Below are 23,155 nucleotides of genomic sequence, written 5' to 3'. Positions count from 1 at the left end.
AGTGTACGCACGCACACACGGCTATCCTCTTGCAGAGCCGCACCACACAAATTGTGCAGTACACTGCATGTACAACATGCTCTCTCTGTGACACCGAATTAGCAATCATATGTCATCTACTTAAGATGTACAATAGCCATTCAGATGAAGGACAAAAATAATTATGATTTAAAAGGTTTGTTGAGGTAGCTGATAGATGCTTTGGGTGTATGTACAGTATGTGTCTGAGACTCTGAGTATTAGGAAGTGTAAAATATTCTGAACATCTACATTGATTGATATCGATATTGATCGGTAGGTACAAAAGCGTGACTCGCTTCCATGTGATTACAGCTAGTCATTATTATACGTGTGACATTTTTCCATGCTGAATATCAAAATAAGTTTGCACTGGCAGTGGCGTCATGGGTTTGTGTGTAGACATAGACAATGCAGGTGCACTGGGCTGCAGGGCGGAGAGTGAATTTCAGATTGTCTCCTTTATTGTGGCAATCTATAAGAAATGTATTATCTTTTTTACAGTTTATAATTAAAAAAAAGAAAATAAATTCATGTTAGCTCTATTCGGCTATAAATATTTATAATAATTTTTGGCTAGTTATGTAGCAACTCACGTGCTGCTATGTTTTTTGTTTTTTTCCTACACACCTCCCAGTAACAGACAGTTATATTTTGTAACATACAGCCTTAGTGGGTTGATTGAAACCTTTTCCACGGCTAGGGGTTGGCAGTCGCGCCCGTGGCGAACATTTTGGCAACACACCATGTCGCCTGGCGACACCAACTCAGATGTCAGTTGCTTTTGTTTGGAAAGCGGAACAAAGATGACAGAAGATTTCCTCAAGGCCCGGCTTTGAACAGCTGGAGGCAGACGGGCCGGACCTGGCACATGCTGGTGGACATGGGCCAAAGGGAACTGGCAGATGCTGGTGGACATGGGCCAAAGGGAAGTAGCTCGTAAAGTACCTCCCGTAGTTTAGCCATTTGAACCCTATATGGTTGGTGATCAGGGCTTTGTACTATAGTGTATTTTCTGTTTTAATTCTACAGTATATTAAATATATCGTCGATACGAAATAACACATACAAGCAGCTCACAACATGTCTGCAAAGGTTTCCTCCACAATTCGGATGCTGGGGATTTAAGTGGTGAGAATTGTCAGGATGGATCAAGTACAGTAAAAGATTGATGCACGCATTTTGAGCATGCATGATGATTACTGGTTGTGTAGATTTCCTTTATTTTTTTGTGTAATTTGTTGGAGCTTTCTGAGCCTTTATCTGATAGGCACTGTGCATTGTGCAGCAAATGGTCACAGTGGCGGCCGGTGACATTTGTCCTAGGGAGGGCGCTATAACAAAATCAAGAAAACATGCACTAGGTATCATAGATTAAATATCTACTGAGGGAGCCTGTCTAAAGTTTATTAAATATATCTACTAAGGGAGCCTGTCTAAGGTTTATTAAATACATCAAAATGTAACAAAAGGTTCATATAGGGTTAAAGAAACAAACCTGAGACAGAAGGACCAGTGCCATAAAAAAGTGCAATGGCTCAAAGCCACATGACCTTGCTACAGTGGCTTTAACATTAACAAAAAAATAAACAAAACTTCCTTATAAAAGAACCCTCAAAGCCATGACTCTGCCACCTTATGGCTTAATTTTTAGTTTTTGTACATACATTTGTGATGATTACATCAGGTTTGTCTGGACCCAGCTCTTTAATTCTTATTTTTTCTTGCAGTGTCCTCTCAAATGGTGTTTTCTGCAGTGATTTCACAGAGTTTTATTTTTCCTCTTATTTTTCCATTATGCAAGTGAATTAAACTATTATTATATTGACTTTACCTGGCTCCATTCATCTGTCTCATCCCTCGTTTTTCTAGCGTATGTTGTTGTGGCTGTAAACCCTATGTCAAACTGTGCTGTAATGTGTATGCTGCCCCCAAGTGTTTTGTGGTGTGAATAACGTCATGGATCGCACATATTTCGCGACCCAGTGGCTTCCTATAGTTTGTATTGAAGACATGTGTGCCGCAATGCATTACTCTTCAGTGCTGAGAACGAGAGCTCCAGATGAACGCGCACCAACACGTGACACACACTAACCAATCAGAAACGTCATACAACGTAAATAACATTTGACATTTCATGGAGGCATAATACTAACGTGGCAGCATATTACAACTTTTAAACACTGCCTTTGGTTAGTGGCTACTTATATTATATAATATTAACCTTTCTGGATTTCTAATTTTAAATAAATTACAGGCTGTAGATTTCGTTTCTCAGTCATTCTTATTCACGTTTTATTCAGGGGCTGGGCATGGTGGTGCGGCGCACCAGTGCCCCCTATGGACGCACCGCCACTGAATGGTCATCAAAAAGGACATGTTTTGACCCCAAAGAATAGCTTACAGTCTGGTAGCCCCTGGGGTCCTTCCTATATAGTGATCTTCTATTCAGTTTTTTCATGGTGTTTCTCTATGGGAGGCAGAATGGTCTAGAAGAGCGAGCTAATCTTGCAAACTGCTGGACTGATCAGAGTAAAATGTGTTGTGTACACTACCTGTGTAGGCCAAGGAAGTATACCTCCACAAATTATTTGTATGTTTTATATATTTGAACTATTTCATCTTATTTTGGTGACATATAGAGGTCAAAGAGGGACAGATGGGGCTGAAACCTTGCCCATCTAACCTCCCAGACTCATCGGCCAGATTGGAGCCCTCTCCCTTGAGAGCCTTGTTGTCGTGCGACAATTTGTACCGGTTCCCCACCTCGTCCACTTGACGGTACAGACCCCTTGGTGATAACCGAGCGATAAATAACAACAGCGATGAAGAGGATGTAGAAGGCCCCTATGAGCAGAAGAGGCTCCTGTAACATCCAGAGCTTATTGAAGGTGTAATGGACCACAACGTCCTGAATGTGCTGTTCTACCATATTGGTTTTAGTGGCGACCAACACCGGGCGGCCAAAGGTATCCAGGTATGTGTAGTGCAGCTGGTCTGGCATACGGTCAATTGGGTAAGGTGTGTCCACACGGATGTCCCTGGCCCCCTCGGGCAGGATAATTTTCACTGTGAGGGAATCAATGACCTGGTCATCAAAGACGTGGTCGACCAACCTCATCTTCAGTGCATATTGATCACGCCGGGTGTAGAGGTGCTCATAACTCGGCAGTCTGTAGCCGATTATGTAGTCCGTCTTCCAGCCACCGAACAGGGGGAAGCGGGGCTTGACCTGCATCTGGACAGAGTCCACCAGCACCCGCAGGTGTGAAGTGGAAATGTTCCCGATCTCATCCCGGTAGTACACATCCTGGGCAGAAGCAGGGAGGATGGTCTTGAAGGACTTGATGGATGAAAGGCCACTGTCAGGCTGCGTCTGGTATTCATAACGAGAGAAGGGGCCCTTTAGGAGCGCCCCCGTGTGCCGCAGCTCAATACTCTCCTCCACGGCAATGTTACCCCAGTGAGAGACCTCAATGGTGCGGGTCATGCTGCTGATGGCGAGGAAGGGCATGTTGTTTTCATAATGGATCTCCATCGCATCCTCGCTGAAAGGAGCAACGTTGCGGAAGGGTCCGTACTGGATGGCCTCGTTGTACTTGATGGGGTCGCCCAGTTTGGTGTAGCTCTCCACCTCCTTGGAGGCCAGACGGACGTGGGTGTTCTGGCTCAGGGTGGGGTAGGGGGAGTACAGGTAGTGGTTTCCCCTGAAGACCACCAGTTGACGCTCGGCCTGGGTGATGTGCGTCGGGAAGGGCTTCAGGACGTGGCTGAATACCATCTCCACTTTCACTCTTAGCTTAGCACCCGCTTCCATGCTAAAGGGCAACTGTACCTCGTAAAACAGCCCACGTTGTCCATGAATTGTGGTCTGCGCGAGTCCAAGAGTGCTATCCTCCTCTTCAGCATCGCCCCACACTGAAGCGGCTATGTATGCCAGGTGAGGTGCCAGGTCAGGCTCCACTGCCCACGTGAAGCTCTGCACCGCAGAACCTCCGCGGTTGGACAGGAGGATGTCTGCAGTTATTTTAGCGAGATGAGTGCTCAGGTCCACGGTTCTCTTCACGTTCTGGTTGCACAGACCGTCCGCTGACACCGTGGGACTGATGGCAATGAGAAGCAGAAAAGCGGACAAGACAAACGGTGTCAAGGTTCTGTTATACAAAGGCACCATCGTGTCACACTCTGTAACGTTGCTGTGCGTGCGCTGCCATTTATATAGATAGTGTGGCACAAACGTCACGTGAGGCTTTGCTGATGGATTGGGTTGGCCAAACCTGCCTTACCTGTTTGCCTTACATTTTCATAAATGTTTCCCAAACAAAGTATTAAATATGGCTCAAGTAGTTACGATTTTTTAATAGGCTTTTGTCAGTTGTCACGAAAAGCTATTGGTCAAGTCTCAAGGCTTACTAAAGATAGAACCAGGTGTGAGAGGCTACCTATAATTACAATCTAGAAAAAATAGAAAAGGCTCTTACACTGACAATTTTTTTTTAGGCATTTACAAAAATAGATTTATTTACAATTAGAAAGAAATTGACACATGCAGTGAACAAAAGGAGCGGATGTTTGCTTCCTCAGACCATCTTCAGCACTCAGTAAGAAGAAAAAGATGAAAGGTGGAGCTGAAAGGGAGCAGGAAGAACAGAAAGGCTACTGAGGAAGAGGCTGCCAAATGTTTCAAACTGACGGATATATTCAGAGCCCCCAGCATGCAAGTAATTCAAACAAAGAAGCATTATACTGCTGTAGGCCTAGTACTGTAGCTTTAAGTACATTCACGCTGGTTCTTCTCAACACGATGTCCGAGGACCCCCAGCAGTCCTTGAGGCCAGCTAAGCGATTAATAGTTAGTAATAGGAAGGCAAATGGACCCAGAAGGGGTCCATTTGGTTCCATTTGCACACTCAGCATTATGGGGGGTCTATGGCCTAATGCATATCAAACTGAGGGTCCTTGATATGAAAAATAAGACAATCACTGAGTATGAAGTGAGGGGCGCTCTTATCATTATACATCACCATACACCACCTCATGAATAACTGCATTGACGTAGATGTTGCCTTCATTGTCAATGGCATTTAATGTTTGTGTTGCCACAAATTTAGGTCATATTTGGCGGACATTTGACCTAATTTCTCCTTTCATTGTCAATGGAAAATATTGGGGCGTGTGGGGACAAAAGCTGTATATAGGAGGGGCTAGTGCCCCTCAAAAGTAGAATCACTGAATCCAGATTTTCATTACTTTTGATTGCATCTCCATCTTTCTCACATCACAAGTTTTCAGGTGTAAAATGGTATGGGGAATAGTTTTCCACACAAGCTCCCACGGATTGCAGTTCCAAAATTGATAATCATAGGAGCAGAGCAGGAAAAAAAAGGAAAATTCCAAATAATAATACAACTAGAAAGGTGCAATTCTTGCAGCTCACTAAGTACAGTATGATTATGATACATGATGATGATGTATTGACTCACACATGACGCCACAGCTATATTAGGGTCGGGAAATTACTATGGATACGCGTGACATCATCATCATACCCGGAATTATATGCGAGAAGTGGGAGCGCCTACTGAGTGGCAAAAAACGACTTACGGGCCTTGACAGCCCATACAGCCAAACAGAAAAGTCAGACCTGATTGTATTAAACAACGTTAAACAACGTTAAACTCAATTATTTGCGGGGCCCTCTTGGGAAAGTCCGGCATAGAACAAATGTTTGTCTTTCACTATGTTTCAGCTCTCTCTTTCTCTGTCTCCTCTCCTCTCCCCCTCCTCTCCCCCTCGTCTCCCCTCCTCCCCCCTCCTCTCCCCTCCTCCCCCCTCCTCCCCCCTCCTCCCCCCTCCTCCCCCCTCCTCCCCCACCCTGTAGGCCACTAAAGAGGTGATAGAGCGTGAGGCTCCAGGGATGTCTCTGGCCATGCTGATGGGATCCCTCAATGTCACACCGCTAGGCATGCTCTCCAGGTCAGTCACACGCTAAGATGCATGCACACACGCGCACGTACGTACCATACGTACACACGCACGTGCGCACACATACACACACACTCTCTAAATCTCTCTCTCTCTCACACACACACACACACACACACACACACACAAACAAATGCACGCAAACAAATGCACGCACACACATGCGTGTGCGTGCACACACACACACTCACACAAGCAAACAAATGCACACACACACACACACACACACACGTGCGCATGCGTATACACACACAAATAGACGCATGCACGCACACACATTTCATGATCCTGCTCTGCTTTAAATTAACTCACAGCTCTGTGTGTGTGTGTGTGTGTGTGTGTGTGTGTGTGTGTGTGTGTGTGTGTGTGTGTGTGTGTGTGTGTGTGTGTGTGTGTGTGTGTGTGTGTGTGTGTGTGTGCGCCTGCGCGTGCGCGTGCATACACGTGCGTGTTACAGACCCGTGTGTGGCATCCGAGGAAAAACACTCATCATAAATTTACCAGGAAGCAAGAAAGGCTCCCAGGTAAGACAGACCTGTTCCACATGTTGTAATGCAGCACTGCCCACGACCCCAGGGGGGGGGGGGTCTCTTTGGAGGTGTAGTCTAATATCTTTGATGGGCGCTAGCCCCATCTATGTCCAGCTTTGAGGGTTTGTGTAAACGCAAACATTGAAGACAAAAGTGTATAAACACAAACATTGAAGACAATCTCATCATCTCATTCCGGCCAATCAGAATTTGCGTCCTCACCTTCGTCCTCAATGTTTACACAAACACTAAAAATTGTCCATTCATTGTCAATGGCATTCAATGTTTGTGTTAGGACATTGGAGGGGAAAATACATCTGGTATTTTCTCTGTTGTAATACAGCTTTGCACGAGCAAGGCTTTCCTACTGTACGTGAACAAGATTACAGCACATATCTTATCACATACCTTATCACTTCCCCCTCAAACAAGGCTGAAAATGGCAGATCCACAAGCTTATATACAATGAGTTCTAACATGAGCTTGTAGGCATGTTATTTCCGCCGAATGTTTGCCTTATTGCCAATACCCAAAGTAGAAGTGCTAGCGTTCTTGTGGTTAAAAACTGGTCTTTAGGTTTTTCAAATTCAAACTGGTAAGCACTGAATGGATCAGACTATCCTAAAGACAGGGTCGCATGTTGTAAAAATTAAATGCTGAAAAATATATAAATAAATAACATTTCTAAAAAACACACAAAAAAACAAACAAACAAAGTCCAGAAATTCTATATCTATCTATAGATATTTGGGTTCCAGATAGAGACCAAATGTGTCTTTTGGGTCTCAAGAAGCTGAAAAGGTTTGGGAACCCCTGGTTTATATTTTAAACTGTCTGATATTTCTCACAGATGACCAGATTAGGGTCACTGTTAACGTTTGAGTGCCCGGACCATCTGTTTCTCTTTTGATTCCTTCCCACTTGATCCAGGAGACACTGCTGATACTTTAAATATTTTGTGGCAGGATTTTCTCTGTGAGCAGCTGGTCATTTGGTTTTCTTTGTCTTCGGGTGTGAAAAGCTTCGCTGCATGTTTTATGTATGACTTTGGTTCCGTCGTTGGTGTGAGAGATGCATTGTGGGATACAGAACGATCCCTCACTGCCCCTCGCGCTGTACATATATGAACGTTGTGCCTCAGGGTCATATTGACTTTAGGGTCTTCGATGGACCAAGGTGTGTGTGTGTGTGTGTGTGTGCGTGTGTGTGTGTGTGTGTGTGTGTGTGTGTGTGTGTGTGTGTGTGTGTGTGTGTGTGTGTGTGTGTGTGTGTGTGTGTGTGTGCGCATGCATGCGCACTGGAACGTGCTCATGTGTGTGTACAGTATGCGTACATCTATCTCCATCTGTCTCTTTCTCTCTCTCTCCCTGCCAGTGCTGCCCGGCACATCTGCCTGCCTCGTTAGGCACGCGCTCCTCCTGATCGATCTTAGCATTTCTTGCCATCAATTACACCACGTCTAACCCAAACCCTCCCCCCCACCCACCCCCCTTCCGTTGCCATATTAGTGTCACACACTTTTAACAACCTCAAGTCAAAGTTAACGAAACAAACCCCATGCACACTTTCATTACATTGATCGTCTATCATAAAGGCATGGGCAACCGTCTGTATACTGCACAGTAAAACCCGTCTGGTTACATTTGTACACTCTCCGAGTTAACGTAACGCTGAGCATTTTACTGTTTCTGCTCTGTCTATACTTTGTACTGCTATGGATGGATTTGAAATTACATTGCAGAGATCATTTCTCAAGTTCGACTGAGAGATCTGCTCATTCCATGGCTCTGACTGGTAGTAAAAGCGAGAGAAAGGGAAATGTATCCTCCTAAAACCACTTTTTAATGAGAACAGCTCGCCCCGATGCGATCAATGGAAAGCTACCTCCCCGGGGCGACAGGCCGTCTCATCCACAGTACTTTGATATGTCGTTGCTGACACCCTGGGTTGCCAGTTTACCACCCTCAATTTAAAGATCTGTATTGTATGTCTCTCTCTCTCTGTACATTCTGCCTTTCTCTCAAATTCGTGTTTACCTTTTTGTTTGTGAGTGTGACTGATTCTTTCCAGGGATTTTAATGTTGTTGATAGTTTCTATCCTGAAGGCCCGGCGGGGGGGGGGGAGAGAGGGAGAGAGAGAGAGAGATGGAATATACGCCCGACGCACCTAAAACTAATATAAATAATTCCCCACCACTGATTAAAACACCTGAATATGAAAGAATGTCTCCAGGCTCTATACACCATACACCTCTCCATGTTCAGGGGTCTGCCATGACAATACCCAAACCAGGGGCCACGTTTATACAAGCCAACTATGTCAGGGGCCCCTAGGGGCCTTGTTGTACAACCCAGTTTATTGCTGCCTGGGACCCCACAGGGGCAACATGTTGTCAAGGAGCACCATTGCTCCGATCCGCACCAAACTTGGCGCATGCACTGTTCAGGGGTGTGCCATGAGAATGGTGACACCCCAAAAACTATAACTAGCAAAGACATGGGGCGCTGCAGCAGTGTTACTGGGACGTTCAACACTTCAAATGGCCATCGGTGACCATTGCTCTGATCAGCGCAACATAGGACTAGATTTGAAGGCTGCTGAAAATCTAGCTAACTAAATATAGATAAAATTGACACATAATTGCAAAACAGAAGCCTATAATGACTGTGAAAAGTAATCCAGTTAGTGGTTTAATAGCATGGATATGGGGATTGAACAAGGTTATGTATGCACATACTGTACCAATAAACAGTTTGTGGAACAGTGATTAACCTACTGTGATGAATGGAATTTGCAATATATGGCTTGAGAGCAGTGTTGTGGGACGAGGACGGCTGAGGGCCGTGAGGGTATTGCGGTTGGGCCATCAAATAATTGGCAAAAAACTAACATTTTATGTAAAAAAAATAATCTTTAAAACCTTTACCTGCATTTTCATTGTGATACCGATAAATAGGAACTTAATTTATAATATATAATAATATATATATGTTATGACCTTTTGTCTAGGGACAACTGAGTGCAACTGAAAGAATTTAGTATATGTTTTGTGTCCGGGTAGCTCAGTCGGTAAAAGAACTGTACAAAAGGAAAGATACGTAGAAATAAACTAAAGTGCTAGGAGGAGTGCTAAAAAAACGGATTGATGACATCAATTAATTACCAGCTGCTGCCTTAATATCCCATGGCTGAGAGGGCGGCTAGAGGCAAAAAGTGTGTGGTTGCCTAGAGACGAGGCAGCCAATCAGCCAACCAATATGTTGTCAGTACAGCCATGAGAAACATATAGGTCTCAACTACAGCAAGTGGGCGTGAAAGCCAGCTGTGCTTACACAGCAGCTGGTAAAAATGATTTCAATGCAATACATATAATTTACAGTGTGCGTATGCGTGTGTGTGTGTGTGTGTGTGTGTGTGTGTGTGTGTGTGTGTGTGTGTGTGTGTGTGTGTGTGTGTGTGTGTGTGTGTGTGTGTGTGTGTGTGTGTGTGTGTGTGTGTGTGTGTGTGTGTGTGTGTGTGTGTGTGTGTGTGTGTGTGTGTGTGTGTGTGTGTGTGTGTGTGTGTGTGTGTGTGTGTGTGTGTGTGTGTGTGTGTGTGTGTGTGTGCGCGCGCGCGCGCCCCCCATACAGTGGATCCATGGGATTCTTTTTACCGTGGAACCACAGTTACTTCTGTCATATTCTGTCAGGCCTGCAATGTGCATCTTACCCTGAAATGGGATGGAATGCAAAGCACATACTCTCCCACTCTTCCTCTCTCTTCTAGCCAGCTCCTAACACTGTAAGGCATGCGGGATGCATTAATAATGCAATCCTTTCAATGCTTAAAATACACAGGAAGATAAATAATTTCACAGATTAGTGCTCGTCTCTGGAGTGAGGAGAATGGAACGTTTAGTAGAGCTGAGGAGCCCACAGGCATACTGACACAGAGAGACATGGGGAGAGAGAGAGAGAGAGTGCTCGCTGGTACACTTGGCCAAAGGGAGGCACTAACTATAATGTACCTGCAGGGGTTGTTCTCACTCTCTCTTCCTCTCTTCAATCATTAAATTAAATGTAACAGGCATCCTGGTGTTTCTATACCAGTTAATGACTGAATGCATAGCCAAAGTTTAAAAAGTTTAAAAAGGCGAAGCAGCACAAGGCCTATAGTCAGTGGCGTGGCACATGTGGTTGAGACGTGGTGACTTTTTTTATTTTCCGGAACACAGAAGGGCCCACCACGGTGCAGTGGTGAAATGGGATGGATTTTAGGCTGAGAATGTTGTCGGTGTGAATTCAATCATGGTCAGTCATGATGACCACTTTTAATTACCGTAACCGTGTCCTCCCAGCGTGCGTGCGTCCTAGTAGAGCAGTAGAGTAGGGTGGGTCCCTGCATATAGTCTCAGGTAGCCAGTATAACAATTCTGAATGCTGCTATATATAGAGGGTTTGGAACTACTCCTCCCGAAAGCAGAGACAGGAAGCTGTCATCTGTTTGTCATTTCCGTTCACGAAAATATATTTTCAAATATCTTTACATTTAATATATTTATGAATTTCCATTTCTGCTAAGCAGCAATAGCTATAGCGTCGCAGCGTCGCAGTCCCGCCCCCTACCAGGGCCCAGGAAATGATTCGGCGTTCATTTTCCTCATAGACTTTTCAAAAAGTATTTATTTAAAGACCTTTTAAGTTGTGACAAATCATGACAACAAACACATGTCTTTGGGCCGAACAGAGAATTAGAAAGATTAAATAAACGTCAGGTTTTTTTTGTTGTTTTTCTTCTTTGTAATTATTTGTTTGGTCCAAAATATTGTGTTTATTGTCATGATTTGTCACAACTCGAGTTGGCTTTGTCCACGGCGTAACTGTCTTTAAATAAATACTTTTTGAAATGTCTATGAGGAAAAATGCATTGGGATTCATTTCCTGGGCCTGGCGTTGTCATGAAAGGGGGCGGGACTGCGCCGCTCTATATACATAGGCTTAGGTTATTTTGATTTACATTAGGACAAATTTGTACCACTGTAAAGACAAAACGGAAGCGGGGAGGAGGCGTCACATCCGCTTTATGGCTTGATCAATTATCCCATTCTGACCGGGCACCCATTTTGGTGTTAGCATCATGTTATGCTTTACCTATTGAAAAATAGCAGATCTACAAGCTCATATCGCGCCACCGAGTGGCGCGATACGAGCTTGTAGGTCTGCTATTTTTGAAAAATCGAAGAACGACTGAGATTTTTTTAGAATCTGATCTCAGGTCAGAATGGGTTCATCAGACCAGTGTGTGTCCGGCGGAAACCTCGTATGAATCTGATCTCAGGTCAGAATGGGTTATAGACCTTACGTGCTGCAAACTGTAGGACAGAATTAGTGTCACTCCTAGCACTTATCAACGACACGGAGCAAGTCTGTGCAGACTGGTGCCTCTGCCATGTTTATGTGAACGGGTGAATGTCAGGCACATTGTAACGCATTCTGGTTAAAGGCACTAGAAGACCCCTAGGTTGGTACTAGACCCCTTAGTTCCCTACGGTCAGCCTAAAAGTGTAATTTCCATAGTGTCACAGGTAAGATGAGCCTCAGAACCGTAATGTACTGATGTCCTTGAGTGGGAGGTGCAGAGTCATCAACAATTAATATATACGACACCTCAAACAGTGTGGCGCGAACACACACACACACACACACACACACACACACACACACACACACACATAGGCCTACTCTATAAGCCTACAGTACAAGACAAAGGTCTCCTCATACCTGCAACCCATAGAAAATAAAACCCTGTATGCAACAGAGTGCACAACATACGTGTTCCAAATGTTTTAATGTCTATATTGAGCTGTCCTATGCTCTCATTGGCTGTAGCACGGATCTGCTCGGGGTAGTGATTGAAACAACCCCATTCATACAATGTGATTTTCAGTCGGCAACAAAGCCAAATATCAAAACTGCCAGATAACAGGAAAAGCTCGGGGAGGCGTTGCAGAGCACTACAATCGCAGTCGGATCTTCTACCAGTACCCTACTTTTTACACAGACCGAGCAAAACCATGGCGAGTGATGTCCAATCTTGTGTCTGATCGGGGGATTTGTCGGCGTGCACCAAAAAAGGTTGCAGCATAATTGTGGCAAATATCTTGCAGTCTGCCTTAAAAGTTTAAAAGCTGTGCTAGTAAGCAACATGCAACATACATCCAATCACCACAAAGTGGTTTGAACCGACCGCTGTGGCAATCCATAGAGTCATAAATCCTACAAAAAAGTACTATAAATAAAAAGCTATAAAACGGAAAACAAGTGGAAATGTTGGTGTAAGGAGGATATCGCTGAAGCCACAGCGTTACCAAAACTAGTGCGGTTTATCCTGCAATCTGGATGTTAGATTATGAGATATTATTGTGTACAAAATTGACATTTTGCCCTGAGGGTAGAGAAAACCGTTCCGCCGAGAATGTGCTCAGCAAGTTTCATGGCAATCCAACCATTCGGTTTTTTTTTAAGATATCTTTTGCAAATCCAGATTTTGGCCTAAGGGTAGCACTAGACAAAAGGCCATGGGGTCACCAAAAGAGCAGAATAAACCTCTAAAGAATGTGAAGAGACACAGCAAATTACATGGCAATCCAACCAGTAGTTTCTTTAGATATTTAGCTTGATACTGACGGATGGACTGACCGACCGACTGACTGACTGACTGACTAGAGTCCTGCTGCTTGCTGGGCTAAAAATACGAGCTAATTCTGATGAAGATCCTGATCCCACTATTGATCTTGTGATAAACATGGCAAGACTAACGGTGTGCACTCTATTATTTTTCACGTTGATCTTCTTTTTGCTATACCTGATTACCAGAGTGAATGTGCTTTCTCTACTTACTGTAAATCTAAAAAATAATAGCACCTTGTCTATAGTCTACATACATGCAATCACATTAATTCAAACCGGGGGCCTCCCACCAACATATACCAAAATAATATATCCCCCCCACCCTACCACCCATGATCAAGGGCTCCAGGCAGGGCTACTCTGTTACATCCACTCAGACTCGCAGATGGGCGGGCACTGTTTGCCAGAACAACTTGCAATGAATTAGAAGGTACTGTAGGAGGTCAGTTTCTTGCTCAAAAAGTGGCAACTAGGCTATTTTTGGCATTGCATATTTCACATGGTGTCAGATAAGTTGTCAGACATAACGAGGATGCCAGGTGGATTTCCCTTTTTTACCTAAACTTTTTGGCACTCATTGTACTGTATGTGCCAGCCCCGCCCCCATCCATCTGGCACCAAACTACAGGCTAAAACAAACCATTAAGAGCACTTGACCCACTTCCAAAAGGAATAAGACCAATGCGACCAATGCTCTTAACCCCTTAACCACCCAGCTCAGAACTACAACAACACAGCTTATCATCAGCGAATAGGGTCAGTCCTCCACTTGCATTGAGGTTTGGACAAAATATATGTAGGAGTTGTAGCAAAAAAACCCAAAACACCATTAAACACCCATTGTATATTCAGCAACAGCATTTGGTAAAGTTATGCAGGAGTGGTTTTCTGTGCTGGGGACTGCTGAAATATGGTCAGTCAGTTCTGTGAACAACACAAAATATTTCTATGCTTTTGCAAAGAAATGATTTGCCCGTTCAGAAATATGGTGTTGTTTCTAAAATGTAGTACCTGTAGTTGCCAAAGTAGTTGTATTAGTAGTTATAGCAGCAGTGATACAAGTTGCAGTGTTAGCAACAGCACTAGTAGTACTGTACTGGTATAGCAGCTGTATTATAACCAGTTTTACGCCCTGTTTGTGAGAAGCGACCTCGCCCTCTAGGGCGTGTACGCATCCATCCGCCTGGGTGATGACACACTGCTGGGCGAACAGGCCATATATGGAGCGTGTCTTGAGTGTACAGGGTTGGATGAGGTCAGATCAACATGTGAAATGTCAGAACAGGTCAGCTCTATATATGGAGATCTAAGGGTTTGATGTTTGAGGTCAGATATAGAGTTGCTGGCAGGCTCCATATACAGTATGCAGATCTACAGTAGGTGATGATCTTCTTCTCCATGGCTATCCAGGGTTTGATGAGGTCAGTGTCGTGGATATGGAGGCGGCTATATATGGAGCATCGACGTCACCATATGATGTTGTGACGTGTCACGAGGCGTGATGTCACGAGGCGTGATGGGCTGACAACTACATATACAGTATATGGAGGTGTGACCTGACTGATGGACGGACGGGTTTGGCAGGTTTTCACAGTAATCTGCGAGCTACGGTCGCAATAATAATGGCGTGCCACTGCCAATGTTACAGTAGTTGTAGTTTCCATTGATAGCAGCAGTTAGTTCTGTTAACAATAGCGTGTGAGGTAGTTTTAATACTGTAATAGTGGTGGTATGGTAATGCTATAGCAGTGACAGACAGACAGACAGACAGACAGACAGACAGACAGACAGACGTGTTATATAGGGAGATGCTAGATTGCCATCCTAGTTCCTTTGTAGTACTTACTTGTGTACTTTGGGACTCTATTGTCCTCGACAACTCACAATGTTGTCGTTTGCAATCTCTCCTTTCCTCCAGGAGTGCTTCCAGTTCATCCTGCCCGCGTTGCCGCACGCCATTGACCTGCTGCGGGACGCCGTGGTCAAGGTCAAGGAGGCGGCGGACGATCTGGAGGACCTGCCCTCGCCGCCACCCCCGCTGTCGCCGCCGCCCGGAGGCTCGCCGCGGCGCCAGACGGAGGACAAGGGCGTGCAGTGCGAGGAGGACGACGAGGAGAAGAAGGACAGCGGCGTGGCCTCCACCGAGGACTCCTCGTCCTCCCACATCACCGCCGCCTCCATCGCCGCCAAGGTACAGTGGGCCGGCGTCGGAGGAGCAATTAGGCTCTATAATGCACATTCCCCACTATTTTGGGGAAATAGCTCTTCCTACTGTACTTGTCTTCCGGGCCTCTTCAGATCTCCTTCACAGGTGTTACCGATGACACTAATAGACTCTGTTCGATTTAATGTACAGTGGTTCTCAAACCTTTTAATTTCAACGACCCCTATAACTCTGAGAGTGTACAAATGGAACACTCTCAGAGTTCTACACCCGTAGTCCGTACGGGGCCGTTTGGAACCCACTCAAGGACATGTTGAGACCCACTGGTGTCGACAGTGTTTCCAGTGAGCCAACATGCACAATTGCAGCACCCTGATTCTGTTTGATCAGAATGCAACAGAGCCTTAATTAGCATTAATCGGTAACACCAAGGAACCAAGGAAATTGAAAGAGGCCCGGGAAGTAAGAAGAGTTATTTCTAAATATGGCATATGTGCAATTGTGCATATACAGAGCTTCTTAGGGAAAGGAGAACAGGGAACGGGGGTGCATAATATAGGAGAAGAGATGGGAAAAGAGATAGAAGAAATTCAGAATCACTTTAGTTTGGTTGTGTTGTTCGTTCTCACATTCATTCACATAACTCTGTCTTTATTTGTGTATGCATAATGTGACATCATGTGTTGTCATCTGACATCCCATCCCAGCCTGTCTCCAGACGGCTACCGTGCTTTGTGTCTTGGTTATATATTATATATTGTGATACTCATTGTTTGTTCAGTAACAGGAGTCTCCATGTCTCTCCATTTATTAAACAGAAAATGCATTTTCAGAAACTGAAACTGGGATACCAACCAGGACATAGAACGCACGATACAGATTAAACAAGTGGAATTGTAAGTGATGACACAGAGAAATGAGCAGACAAAATTGGAACTGGAACTCTCCCCGTGATTGGCTGAAAGTTTGTCACCTACTGTACCTGACAATGTATTTTCTGTTTAGAGCTGGAGAGAGACAGGGAGACCTGCAGCTGTTACTGAACAATCACTCTATAGCAATGATTACTATCAGAATATAGTCGTCTCTGTCGGCTGGAAACCTCGTATGTCCAATTGAATGTCCTAAATGAATGTGTAATGGGGCATCACAAGACCCTTTAGGACAGCGGTTCTCAAAGGAGGGTCCAGGGACCCCCACGGTTCCTTAAGTGGGTTCTAAATGTACCGTTACTAACTCCGAGAGCATAATGATCCAAATGGACTCAGGGTTATGGGTCAATTTGCTGCATACGCTGCAGTTTATGCTGTATGGCACATATTAGCTGCCCTCGATTTCCCCTTTTCTAGCCTCATAATTTTCATTGTTTTTAGCTGGGGTTTTTTTCTTTTCTTTTTTTTACCTGCTCCTCTGTCTTAATATAGTTTCTTTGAAACTATACTTTGAAAAGCACTATATGATAATATTCAACATCTTCTATTGTTCTACATATTATGCAATCTGTCTTCCTTCCTGTGTGTGTGTGTGTGTGTGTGTGTGTGTGTGTGTGTGTGTGTGTGTGTGTGTGTGTGTGTGTGTGTGTGGGTGCGTGTGTGCGTGCTCTTGTGTGTGCGTGTGCGCACTCTCAGATCCCAGACTCCATCATCTCGCGGGGCGTACAGGTGCTTCCCAGGGACACAGCCTCCCTCAGTACCACGCCCTCAGAGTCGCCTCGCGCCCAGGCCACCTCCCGCCTGTCCACAGCCTCCTGCCCCACCCCCAAAGTAAGCACACACACACACACACACACACACACACACACACACACACACACAGAGTCAAGACTGCCGTCCCAATCATGTCCCCGTCTGCTCTGCTGTACACCCCTCCCTCCCCTCCCCCCGCAGCCCACTGCTTATGTCTCTCACAGCTCAGCCTTCGTCCTCATCATCGTCGTCTACACGCCAGGGTTGTCACCATTTTGTGATTTATTTTTCAATGTGTGTGTGTGTGTGTACATTGTCGTGTACGCAACTGAACACACTGAAACTGGTCTTAAGGCAGAGTAGGTGTCAGCAAAACAAATATGCACGCACGCACACGCACACACACACACACACACACGCACGCGTGCACACTTTGATTGATAGTCTCCTCCAGGGCCTCTGTGTCGCTGCTATGCAAAGTAGTCTCTGGGTTGTAGTATTCGTATGCATGTGATGTGTTGGCGTAGGTGTTGCAAAGCCACAAGAATTGTGTGGAATTGTGTGAGTGTGTGTGTGTGTGTGTGTGTGTGTGTGTGTGCGTGCACACACTGGATGGTCTGACTGGTCTGTGGCTCACACCTTTCTGTCAGACATTATGTCTGAAAGACCGTCATTTTGAGTGGAACCAGACCGATGTATCGGCCATTATTTGACAAGTCTTCACACAAGTCTTCAGAAAGACTTGCTGCGAGTTTGTATGTACATTGGCTATTTTTGAATATTACATTTAAAATGTATTAATTGTCATCGGTCAGATGATGTTTCCATTTCATTCGCTGTGTAAATCTCAAATCACACAAAGCCCTTTAAGTGTTCTGCTTGTCTGCTTCACTTTGATACGAATCCTTCAAGATGGAAAATGTTGGCACGTGGCAACGGTTAAATGCTTGCATCTAGCAAAACTCGGAGAGTATTGAAAACATGGTATAGATTTGTCCCTCCATAAAAAGCTTCCTGATTGGTCAACTAGTCACTGTGTAGAGTAGACTGTAGAGTATTACATACTGGCAGGGCGGGCCAGTTTGTTTGGCACGTCCCCGGACATAATTGAACCATTTGTTACACTGAGAAACGCTCCTCATAGGACCGCTGCCAGATGTATTTACTGTCTCTTTTATTTCATGTCATCTGCTCTTTCATGGCGGTCTGTTGGGCGTGCCATAGATTGGTTGCACATCCCTTTCAAGGACATCATCTTTCTTTATCTTGGGAAACGTTTGGTTTGGTAGTATATTGTGTGGTTGGAGAGTGGAAATTTTGACTCCATGCCACACAATTTATTGGACCGCGGGGTGATAAATAATTTGTTCGCCTAAATGTGAAAATTCTTAAGAAGAAAGAAAAGTTGATCTTACCTTGAAAACAGAATGTATTAAGTCATATTGACGTCTTGCCATATTGTGTGTTTGTTTATTTAACAATTTGACAATTATTTATGTGCCATTTCTGTATGTTTTTGCTTACTTTTTAACACTAGTTTTGAACACTTTTAAAAGCAAGTACTCCAGTACTCCAAATTTGACAGTCTGCATTCCAGGCTAACTGTCACTTGTAGTGGAGTAATATGTATTTGACCAGAAGTATCCATCTTTGACTCAGTCTCAAGTATGGCGTTGAATAGTCTGTCCACCACAGCTCCTCCTCTGTTTGACCCAGCTTGAATCGCAGCTCTGCTAACCTGTCAGGAAGCCGCCCTCAACCACATGCAGCGTGTGAGTGCGTGGGTGGGCACAAGCCTGGGCGTGTGTGCATGCAGTCTATGGCTGTGATAGGTTTAGATCCTGATACCAGTCGTGTTTTTTTTTTTTCATACTGTATTATACAGTATATCATGTAAATATCCTCGATTCACCCTCAGCTTCCACATTCAGAGTGGATGCTGACTGTACACAGTAAAAATCCTCTGATACTTGAACACTGCGGCTCCATTTGGTTACATTTGTACACACTGGGAGTGTACAATGACTAATGAAAATGCTTTGACCATTTCTGGAAAAGTTTTTACAGTTTTGGGTTGGGGTGGTCCAGGCGCATGCCACATAGGCCCTGGCCTATATGTGGCACATATTTGGGACAGTCGGGACTTGCGTGTTCGAGTCGCGTTCATGACGACCTTTGCCTCTCCCCTTCTCTCTCTCCCTCTTTCCTGACAATCTTCACTTGAAACTATCAATAAAGGCAGAAAACACAAATCTTTAAAAAAATAATGCTTTTTTCCGCCTACACCAAATGTAGCTACAAACTTGCGTGCAGCTATTTTTGGGGGGCAGTACGATGCACCACTATATAAGTTAGGCAAGAGTGGCTTGCTGTGTTCAGCTGTACGTTTCATTTGCCGCTGGAGACATTCACATGCTCATACAGCATCGCATAAGTAGCACATCCATTAGCTGGAAACGTGACAAGAATCCACACGTTTTGAGCTTGTAGATCTGCTACTTTTGTTTGTTTGTTAATCAAAATCAATCACATTAATGTGTGTGTGTGCGTGCGTGCATGTCTGTCTGTCTGTCTGTCTGTCTGTGTGTGTGTGTGTGTGTGTGTGTGTGTGTGTGTGTGTGTGTGTGTTTGTATGATGTGCACAGTGTAAGGTTTTCCTGTGACGCAGAACATGTCTGTGTGCCTCTACATGTGTCAGAGAGAAACACACGCACACACACAGGCATGAATACAGATTATTGCAGACACATTCACAAATGCATAAACAGAAATTTTTCTTTACAATTTTTTCTCTCCCCCTCTCCCATTTACGCACGCACGCACGCACGCACACACCACGTCAGATTGAGTGGTCTTGCTGTGCTCTTCCACTCCTATGAGCATTTAGTACAGTTATGTAATGGTGAGTTTGGACTAATGAAGCATATGTGAGATGGGGCCTTTGACTCATTGTAGTGTGTGTGTGTGTGTGTGTGTGTGTGTGTGTGTGTGTGTGTGTGCGCGTGTGTGTGTGCGCGTGTGTGTGTGTGTGTGTGTGTGTGTGTGTGTGTGTGTGTGTGTGTGTGTGTGTGTGTGTGTGTGTGTGTGTGTGTGTGTGTGTGTGTGTGTGTGTGTGTGTGCGCGCATACGTGCCTCAGGTTGATGATATCCATGCACACATGTTACACATCCACATGTGCACGTGCACACACTGTCAGTTTATTATTTTGATATTGTAGTTACTGTACAGTGTACATTGGTAGATTGTATACCCTACAGTGGCTCAGAAGGTATAGGGCAGGTACAGAGTGTCAAAGTGTCCTTGAGCAAGAACCCCTAAATGCTCTTCTGCCGTCGTTGTGTGAATGTGTACTGTATGCGCATTGCCCAGGCGCATTTCACCTGACATGTAATTATTTGACACGTTTTCTCCACGTTGTTGCACAGAATGTAGATCAGCGCAATAATGGCCGTTGATTAGGAGTGCACGTATGAATGCCTGATCACGTTTACATGTGACATCATAGATTATAACATGTTTTGGTTGATACGATTTGTACCGCGAATGCGATGTATAGACCGGTGCCCGGCTGTAGAGCACCGAGCCGGTAAAGATGGAAGTTGGAGTTCCATGCCCCACCTGGCTATGAATACCGGTTGTACCCGTGTCAGAGTAGCCGTTCCACCTCTCTGTGTCCCTTTTATGCCCATTCTGTATCTGTCTCTCTGTGTCCCTTTATTCCTATATATGAAGTTCTGTGTCAATCACGCCCAAATATGAAGTGTGTTGCCTAATCTCAATATGACATCACGGCAGGAATAAAAAAGCTTCCTTTGGACCGGTGCTCTAAAGTGGTATTTTCCTCTAGTCTAAACACAAACATCTGTTTTATGCGCATATTGCAATATTAATGCTATTGTGATGTCCATATTGAAATGAAACATAAAATAATAAACATAAGCACTTTTGTTTTTGCTGGGGTTTTTTTTGCTAAAGGTTTTCGCCAGCTGTGTACAGACACGATACTGTACATTTGACTCCCATGCTAAACGACCCATCAATCTGATAAATGTGCTATTGACATTTATTTTTTAATTAAAAGCATTTCGCCATAAAACCATCCTCTTCTACACACACATCTCCTATGGCAGCTAGCTGCGAGCTAGAGGACGCCGGCTCGCTTAACAGTATTCCAATAGCTTTTTGATGAATGGCTTGACGTATGGCATTGAAGCCAAGGCCAAGGCTTATGGAAATTACTTCCGCCTCCACTCCCACCATGGTCTCTGCCGCTGAGTCACAGAGTGCAGCGGTGGAAAGTAACTAAGTACTTTTACTTAAGCACTGTACTTAACAGTTTGGTATTTGGTACTTTACTTGAGTATATGTCCAATTTCCCATACCTTTACTTCTACTTCTACATTTTGGCCATTTGAAAATAGCCGATCTACAAGCTCACAATGCGTCCCATTTAAAATATTTGTACAGGCTACATTTGACACTTGAAATGGCACATTCTGCCTATAAAGTACTTTCTACTTTTGGTACTTTAAGCACATTGTGATGCCAATTCTTCCACTAGTACAGTGTTCTGTTCAGTCAGGGTTCTGTCTCTTACACGCCACTGGCTGCCTGACCTTCAGCCTGCTGGTCGCGTTGACATTCTGAAGAAGGCGTGAAAACCCAAACATAGACGTAAAACAAAAAGTCAATATCTTTGGGAGCTAAATTGCTGTATGCAATAAATTCCTATAGCCTACTACACCCACCACCCTGCATTTGTGGATGCGTGTGTGTTTTTGTTTGCTGTTGGACAGCATGTATTGATTTTCTGGCCTTTAGCTTACGTATACAGGACCCAACAGGACCTCCTTATAAAGTGAGCCATAGCAACGGTGCTCATGCTCAAGCAAGCCTGTAGAGCGTCACTTAAATAGACATGCGTTGTGTAAATGTGTGCATACCTACAGTACCAGCCACGGGTCAAGATACGCCATTACACCACACACGGGTAGTTTTGAGGAAGCAATCTGATTGGCTGAAATCGCTCTCTAGCCGAGCATCACCTAATCAAAACCTAAAAAGATCACACCCGTGTGAAGTGAGGGGCGCTAATATATTAAAGTCTAACTCATGTTGATTAGGTGATGTAATGGTGATGTAAAACAAACGGTGCCAACACAAACATGAAATGCCATTAAAAATAAAGAGACAATATGACGTAATGAGGGACAGTACGTACATTTTCCCTTCATTGTCAATGGCGTTTTTAAAACAAACATTGAACTAAACACAAACATTAAACCTGTATTTAGGAGGGAACAGCTGTGCTGGGCAGTCCCCGCAGGCAGTCCAGGCAGTCCAGACAGTCCCCGCAGGCAGTAAGCTAGGTGTTACACATTTTAGGTCATAGTGGCTACATCTGTCATTAAAAAAATATGTTAGTTTCAGGGTCACTTCTGCACTGCTTACGGAACTCGCCTATGTCGGCTCGTTCCTGGATCAACGCAGGCGTGCCGTTAATGGCGGTAACGCATACCCTCTCGTGTAATATTGCTTAATTGATGCACTGCGCACTGGCTGTCCACATGAAGAGATCCAAATGGAAGTTACACCTTATTAATTAATCCATTTATTTATTATAATCAAGCGCTTTGAACAATCACACAAATGTGTTGGAACATAGTTTGCTTGTAGATCTTCTGTTTAAAGTGCGCAGCACCCGTACCTTTTTCAGAGCAGTCGGAGTGTCGCCATTTGGGAAATTCAGGACTGACCACGCCGCGTGAGAAGCCAGGTTGTCCAAGAAGGACCGTCATTGCAGGTCACTGCAAAATGCAACGGCTGCGGTTTGTTTGGTGTAGACAGTATAATTCAACACATCTACAGTATGTGAACCAAAACGGGTTATAATCGATTTGAATTAAGTTCAGGAGATGAAAATAGCATCCCACACCCTTCGTAAATGAACTGATGTCGGGGCGCTCTCTGTGACATCAACACCCGATCGTTCTGAAATGGGAGCAGAGTGTCAGTGCGTGTTTCTGGAAGCACCCCGTACAGTAACTCAGGCTGCAGTGTGAAATGACTAGTGACAGAGTTCCATTGATATAGCAGAAGTGAT

At 44.5% G+C, this 23,155-nt stretch overlaps 2 protein-coding genes across 3 annotated transcripts in view; one reads left to right on the top strand and one right to left on the bottom strand.

Annotated features, from left to right (window-relative positions):
* gphnb (gephyrin b) overlaps window positions 1-23,155 on the top strand; it is a gene marked incomplete at its 5' end in the record, with an annotated part of 117,353 nt that overhangs the window by 52,076 nt on the left and 42,122 nt on the right. The window contains 4 exons of one of the 2 annotated variants that reach the window (XM_080790502.1): window positions 5,900-5,994; window positions 6,461-6,527; window positions 15,121-15,393; window positions 16,995-17,129. In XM_080790502.1, the coding sequence (XP_080646628.1) occupies window positions 5,900-5,994; window positions 6,461-6,527; window positions 15,121-15,393; window positions 16,995-17,129 (570 nt within the window). Of the gene's footprint in view, window positions 1-5,899; window positions 5,995-6,460; window positions 6,528-15,120; window positions 15,514-16,994; window positions 17,130-23,155 lie in introns of both variants that reach the window. The other variant, XM_080790501.1, reaches the window with a different exon arrangement.
* Window positions 2,318-4,192, bottom strand: LOC308334087 (dolichyl-diphosphooligosaccharide--protein glycosyltransferase subunit 1-like; the record flags this gene model as incomplete). The annotated part of the gene is made up of 2 exons (XM_080790675.1): window positions 2,318-2,356; window positions 2,774-4,192. The coding sequence occupies 2 exons, from the start codon at window positions 4,190-4,192 to the stop codon at window positions 2,318-2,320; spliced, it is 1,458 nt and encodes a 485-aa protein (XP_080646801.1).

The sequence above is a fragment of the Protomyctophum bolini genome, assembly GCF_963924005.1.
Source record: "Protomyctophum bolini genome assembly, chromosome: 19".
Classification (NCBI taxonomy): domain Eukaryota; kingdom Metazoa; phylum Chordata; class Actinopteri; order Myctophiformes; family Myctophidae; genus Protomyctophum; species Protomyctophum bolini.
The sequence above is the reverse complement of the archived record's forward strand: the minus strand, read 5'-3'. Positions and strand labels throughout refer to the sequence as shown.